At 39.0% G+C, this 7,172-nt stretch overlaps 1 protein-coding gene across 1 annotated transcript; it reads left to right on the forward strand.

The window, feature by feature from the left end:
• Window positions 1–1,114: 1,114 nt before the first annotated feature.
• Window positions 1,115–2,140, forward strand: LOC114041706 (olfactory receptor 9I1-like). Its single transcript, XM_027860293.1, has one exon. It carries the CDS (start codon window positions 1,115–1,117, stop codon window positions 2,138–2,140), a length of 1,026 nt encoding a protein of 341 aa, XP_027716094.1.
• Window positions 2,141–7,172: the final 5,032 nt, after the last annotated feature.

The raw sequence follows: 7,172 nt of genomic DNA on the forward strand, positions 1-7,172 counted from the left end.
CCCAATTGTATGTCTGTGTAGTAATAAAGCCCTCAGTGTCTGCATCCTTTTAGAATCATGTAGAATCTCAGAGTGTGAGTGGATCTCAAATGTCATCTGATGCAATTCTTATCTGAACAGGCATCTCCTCTGAGGTAGTATTCCAGCATTTGAATTAGAGACACCCCGTGATGGGGCTCTATTTCTCAAGGCAGTTCAGGAGGGTCATAATTCTTGGAACCTTTTTCTTAAAAGGTTGAAATCTTGCTCTCTTTAACTTCTATTCATTGCTCTTAGGATTGTCTTGTACAGGAAAATAGATCACCTCCCCAAATTCATGTCCCTTTATACCACACTATCAAACAAATGATCCACTCCTTTATTGTGCTCTATATTTTGTCTCTCAATTCCTTTCTGACTTTTCAGCCTGAATATCCTACTACTGGAACCAGTTTTCCTGACTGTCTTAGCCCTTTGGATTTTTTTAACACTAAATATAAACTGGGCTACAGATGGCTGCAGGCAGGAAGACCTGAGTTCAAATCCAGCTTTAGACACTAACTAGCTGTTTGATTCTGGGGAAGTCACTTAACTTGTTTTCCTCAGAATCATGATCTGTAAAATGAGGATAATAATAACACTTACCTCTTAGGGTTGCTGTGAAGATCCAGTGAAATAATAATTGTAAAGTAATTAGCATAGTGCCTGGCACATGGTAAGTGTGTTATAAATGTTGTTGTTGTTCTTTCTTTCTTTTTTTTTTTGCAATTGGATTTAACTGACTTGCCCAGGGACACATAGCTAGTAAGTGTCAAGCATTTGATCTGAGGTCAGATTTGAACTCAGGTCTTCCTGACTTCAGGGCCAGTGCTCTATCCACTGCACCACCCAACTGCCCCATATTGTTCTTGTTGTTATCATTATTGCAATCTCATTATTTCATTTTGGCTAGTTCAATTCCTGACTAAGAATCCTGCCATCTCGACTCCCACTAGCAATCACCCTTGCCTTCCCACACCCTATGACAATGTTTTGGATAATCATAGATACTCTTTGACCCTGCCTAGGGTGAGATGAGATAATTACCCTTTTCCTTAAAGTGTCCCTTAACCCCTCATTGAGATTCCTTCACAGCATGATTGATTGTCAGGGCATCCCAGGTCCAGGGTCTTTAATACCACTCTCTCCGTCACCCAATCAGGCAATGGTGGAATCAGTGGCTGGGCAGAATCATACCACTGTGACAGAGTTCATTCTCATTGGCTTCACAGACCATCCCAAGTTGGGAGTTATTCTCTTCCTGGTGTTTCTCAGTTTCTATCTCATCACCCTGCTGGGCAACATGGGCATGGTCCTACTGATTTGCTTGGATTCCCGTCTTCACACCCCCATGTACTTCTTCCTGAGCCACCTCTCCCTCTTGGATGCCTGCTACTCTTCGGTCATCATTCCTCAGATCTTGGTCACTCTGGTTATTGGCAGGATGAGTGTCTCCTATAACTCTTGTGCTACTCAGTTCTTCTTTTTCACAGTCTGTGCGGGCACGGAGTGTTTCCTGCTAGCAGTGATGGCCTATGACCGTTATGTTGCCATTAGTAGTCCTCTCCTGTACTCATCAGCCATGACCCCGGGCACCCATTGGGGCTTGGTGGCAGGGGCCTATAGTGGTGGTTTATCAGGAGCTATCCTCCGCACAGTCTGCACCTTCACACTTTCCTTCTGTGGGCCCAACCAGATCAACTTCTTCTTCTGTGATCTGCCACCTCTGCTGGAGCTTTCATGCAGTGATAGCCCCATCAGTCAAATTCTGATTCTCTTCTATGGCAGCTTTGTGATTTTCGTCAATGCTCTAGTGATCCTGGTATCCTATTTGTTCATCATCAGGGCCATCCTGCATGTCAAGTCAGTTGGAGGCAGAGCCAAGACCTTCTCCACCTGTGCCTCCCACCTCACAGCTGTGATGCTCTTCTTTGGGACCCTCACATTCATGTACATGCGCAGTGACTCAAATAAATCACTTGAAGAGGACAAAGTGGTGTCTGTCTTCTATACAGTCATCATCCCCATGCTGAACCCTTTAATCTACACCCTGAGGAACAAGGAGGTGAAAGCTGCCTTCAGAAAAGTCATCAGTAAACTCCAAGTCTCCCAGGAGATGTAGTTCTGGGTGAGTCATCAGTCGAATATCTTGACAGTATTCTCCTCTAAATAATAATTGTTGTTAGTGTTAAGTTGTTTCATTTGTGTCCAACTCTCTGTGACCCCCATTTGGAGTTTTCTTGACAAAAGTACTGTAGTGGTTTCCTTTTTCTTTTTCCAGTTTGTTTTATAGATGAGGAAACAGAGGTAAACAGGGATAAGTGACTTCCCCAGGATCACACAGTAGTAAGAGTCTGAAGCTTTATTTGAACACAGATCCTCCTGAGTCCAAGGCCTTCACTCTATCCATTGTGCCTCCTAGCTGCTCAAAAGTAAGAATTGCTGAAATTTATGAATTTTTTTTTATTCCTGATGTTCTATTAGGTTCTGGGAAGGATCATAGGGTGTAGGACCAGAAGAAGTCTTAGAGATTACCTGCATATGTCCCGTTTGCATATGTAAAACAAATTATCTCAACAAGGTTATAGTTTAGTAGGGAAGAAATTAAGAGAGGTAAACATGGTGTAGTAATATGAAGGGCCACTGAACTAGGAGGCATGAGACCCAACTGTGCCACAAACTGGCTGTGTGACTTGGGAAATATCACTGCTCCTCTCTTGGCCTTAATTCCCACCTCTACAAAACTGAGAGTTGGGCAGATCTATTATTCAATGACTTTAACTATCCAGATAACTATACTGCAAGACAAGAAGTGGTAAGTGCATAAGAGTGGCACATGAAAGGTGCAATGATTCATCAGGACAGCAGGCACCAGGTTGGTGCTCCACGTACAAAAAATTGCTAATACTTATTGAGGATGATATTTGAATGACTTACGTATTGTGCTTTGTAAATCCTACATTCTATAAGATATGAGTTGTAAAGGCAAAAACTGACAAATTTTATTATTATTATCTTCATATCATCCTTCCAAGTTGGGGCTTATTTGACTCCATTCTGAGAGCCACTGTGTTGTAGTAGAAACAGTGTGCTGGTACTAGGCATTTTTGCACCTGAGGAACACGACACAAGTCATATAGAAAGCGCACCCTTAGATGGGCAGCAGGTAGAGAAGGAGTTGACCTCATCCCATCATCAGGTAGATTAGTTATCTAGTATTCTTAATTATTCTTAATATGTGCTAAGGATTAGAAATACTCTAAGCACCATCCAGGTTGAGCACCTTGGACAGAACCCCAACCACACTACCTTGTTTATCACTCTAGGAAAGTGCATTGGATTTGGAATTAGACCATCTGGCTTCAAATCCTGCCTCTGCCACTTACTGCCTTTGTGACCTGCATGACCATGGATGGGTCAGTCATTACTCTCTGGGCTTCATTGTAGAACGCGTGCCTTGGAGCAGCTCACCTCTTTGTCTAAATGCTGTGTTCAATTTGAAGACATATCACCCTCTTCTGTATTGTTCACACTGTCTCTTTTGTTTTCTTTTATAAATACTTCATTCGTCTTATCAATACTTTGCTCTTCTACCCCTTTAAGCTTCTGATGTCTGTCTTAGGACCTGGAAGGTGTCTTCTCTGCATGGTATGTAGTCTGGGAGGAAAAGAGAAACCCAAAGTCTGTGGCACTCCCAGCAGTGACTTAGTCAAGGTCTTGGAAAGGAACTGCACTTAAGCATGAAGTGGTGTTTCAGAAGGAGGATGGCCTTTGGAATCACTTCCTCACATTCCACACTATTGGGGATAACTGGGAGAAACCTGTTTTTCTAGGAGACATCCATCCCTTTTGACCATGTACCATTTTTGCCCAGAAAAAAAGGAGTTTTTATGTTCTTGTCTTATGCTAACCCTAGCCCTCTTCTTCCATGGTCACTTCTGGGACACAAAACTGATGATAAGAAACCAGGTGTTATTGAACCAAGTACCTCACCCACAGGATAGGCAAGTCTGTTTTCTGTTCAAGAAGGCTGAGAGTCTCTGTGAAGGTACATCTGTGAGTCAGATTGGAGGATGGGGAAAACAAGTCTAACAAAGAGAGAAAGTTCTTGTATCTAGCCATCTGCAGACACCCCTGTTGGAAGAGTGATAACAGGAGGAATTTCTTACAGAGTTGGGTGACTGAGTGTGGGGTAGGAGTAGGGCTGTTGGAGGAATACCTATTGTATTCCTCATGAGACATTGAACCTTTGAGAGAAAACTCATGTTTTTTCCCTTTTTTCTCTCTTCACTGCTTATCATAGTGCCTAGCAGCTAGGCCCTAGCCCATAGTATGCACTTAATGAGTGCTTCTTGATTGACCAAATGACCAAGGAGGTGATACTATGATTGATGTAAGTAAGAGAAAAGAGTATTAGAATAGGTATAAGTATAAAAGAGTAGGACTATGACTTTGTAGCCTTCATTTTTTTTATGAGGATACTTCCTGGAATAATATAATGTGGAATTGGATAATATAATGTGTACCTTATAGATAATTGTATTTAAATCTGATGCTTAGCAAAGGTAAGGCACTTAATTAAGGATATTATATCCAAGCAGTGGCAGGGCCAAAAACAGAATTCCAGGTCTTCTGACTCTTCCCATTATGTCATGCTGTCATCTTTACTGACAGTTCCCTGGGTGGTGGAAAATTGTGTCTACTCTTTTCCTGTGTCTAAACCCACCATTTTTATGCCCACCAATTCCTAAGTTAATTGACTGGAGCTAGAGTTCTGCATCTGAGATCAAGGCCATGGGCCCCACCCCTGCTTGGGCCCAGGAGTTTTACTCTATTCCATGAGCTATAGATTACTCCTCTTCCCTCAATCTTGGGACATCTCCCAAATGTCACACAGGACAGACTCAATCCCAGCAACCTTGTGATCCAGGCAAAGTTTGTTTTCAGCACCTTGCCACCTCTTTCTCACAAAAGACCTTTACCCCAAACCCCTACAAATGCCAAGAACTGCCCATTGTGGGGCCCTGCCCTAAAGATGGCTAACTATATATATGTGTGTGTGTGTATGTAACATATATGTTATACATAACATGTATGTACATACATATATGTGTAACATTACTCTATATAGACTTCTATTTGTCTGTTCTTTCTCTGGATGCAAATAGCATTTTTCTTCATATGTCCTTGAGAGGTAATTTGGGTCTTTATAATAGTCAGAATTACTTATTCACTCAAAGACATTCTTAAAACAGTATTGCTGTTACTGTACACAACGTTCTCTTGGTTCTACTAATTTCATTCTTCATCATTATGTGCAAGTCTTTCCATGTTTTTCTATGAACATTGAGCTCAACATTTCTCATAGAACAGTAGTGGTCCATCACAATCATATACAAAAACTTGTTGAGCCATTCTCTAATTAATGGGCATCCCTTCAATTACCAGTTCTTTGCCACCACAAAGAGAATTGGTATAAACATTTTAGACCATATAGGTTCTTTTCCTTTTTCCCTAATCATGTTTGGAAATAGACCACGTAGTGTATTGCTGGGTCAAAGGGTATAGGCAGTTAACTCTTTGGGCATAATTGCAGATTGCTCTCCAAAATGGTTGGATAAGTCCACAATTTCACTCACAATGAATGTGTCCCAGTTATTTCACATCTCCTCCAATATTTGTTGCTTTCCCCTTCAATCATTTTAAACCATCTCCTAAGTGCAAAATGATACCTCCAGGTTGTTTTAATTTGTATTTATTTAATCAATCATGATGTAGAGTATTTTTTCATGTGACTATAAATTGTTTTGATTTCTTCATTGGAAAACTGCTTGCTTATACCATTTGACCTTTTATCAATTGGAGAATGACTCATGTTCTTATAGATTTGACAAAGTCTTAAAGTATATTTTTGATACACGACCTTTATCTGAGAAATCATCTATAAGAATTTTCCCCAATTTTCTGCTTTCCTTCTGATTTTGGTGACATTTGTTTTATTTGGACAAAACCTCTTTAATTTCATGTGATGAAAATTATCCATTTTACACCTAACTTTGCTTTCTATCTCCTGTTTATTTATATTTTTTTGCCTATTCATGTCTGCTAAGTAATATGTTCCATGCTACAATTTTCTTGTAGTATTTCTTTTTATATTTATTACATGTATCCATTTTGATCTTGATAAATGGTACAATATATTAGTCTGTGTCCTGTTTCTGCCATATTGCTTTTCAGTTTTCCCAACATTATTTTTTATCAAATAATGAATTATTATCCCAAAATCTTAACTCTTTACACTTTTCAGATACAAAGTTATTATGTTTATTTGATGTTGCAAATTGTATGTCCATTCTGTTCCTTTGATCTACCTTTCTATTTCTTAGGCAGTGACAGATAATTTTGAGAATTACTGTCTTATAATTTAAGCTGTAGTACTGCTAAACCTCCTTTCTTTATGTATTTTTTCATTATTTCCTTTATAGGCTTGACTTTTTGTTCTTCCACATGAATTTTGTTACTTTTTTTAATTCAGTAAAATAAGTTTTTGCCAATGTAATTGGAATGGTGTCGAATGTATAAATTAGGTAAAATTGTTACATTTATTATATTGATCCTGCCAACCCACGAAGTTAATATTTCTCTAACTATTTAAATCTGATTTTCTTTGTACAAAATGGTTTTTTAAAAATAATTTTGTTCATATAGTTCCTGGGTTTGTTTTGGCAAGTGTATTCCCAGGTATTTATACTCTCTAGGGTTATTTTAAATGGGGTATCTCTTACTATCTTTTCTTGCATAGTTTTGTTTGTGATATATAGGAATTCTGATGATTTATGTGGATTTACTTTATATCCTGCTACTTTGCCAAAATTATTACTTGGTTCAACTAATTCTTTAGTTGAGTCTTTGGGATTTTCCAAGTAAACCATCATATCATCTGCAAAAGTGATAATTTTATCACATCATTCCCTATTCTGATTCCTTCTATTTCTTTTTCTTCTCTTATTGCTATTGATAAGATTTCCAATACAATACTGAATAATATTGATGACAGCGGGCATCCTTATTTCACATCTGATCTTACTGGGAAGGCTTCTAGTTTATCCCCATTGCAATAATGCTTGCTGATGGTTATAGATAAATGCTTTTTA

This window comes from Vombatus ursinus, unplaced genomic scaffold (genome assembly GCF_900497805.2).
Source record: "Vombatus ursinus unplaced genomic scaffold, bare-nosed wombat genome assembly UNPS02014177.1, whole genome shotgun sequence".
In the NCBI taxonomy this organism is placed as follows: Eukaryota; Metazoa; Chordata; class Mammalia; order Diprotodontia; family Vombatidae; genus Vombatus; species Vombatus ursinus.

What these genes read in the sequence shown, in the direction of transcription:
- LOC114041706 (XM_027860293.1), top strand. Translation starts at nt 1,115, where the DNA reads ATGATTGATTGTCAGGGCATCCCAGGTCCAGGGTCTTTAATACCACTC.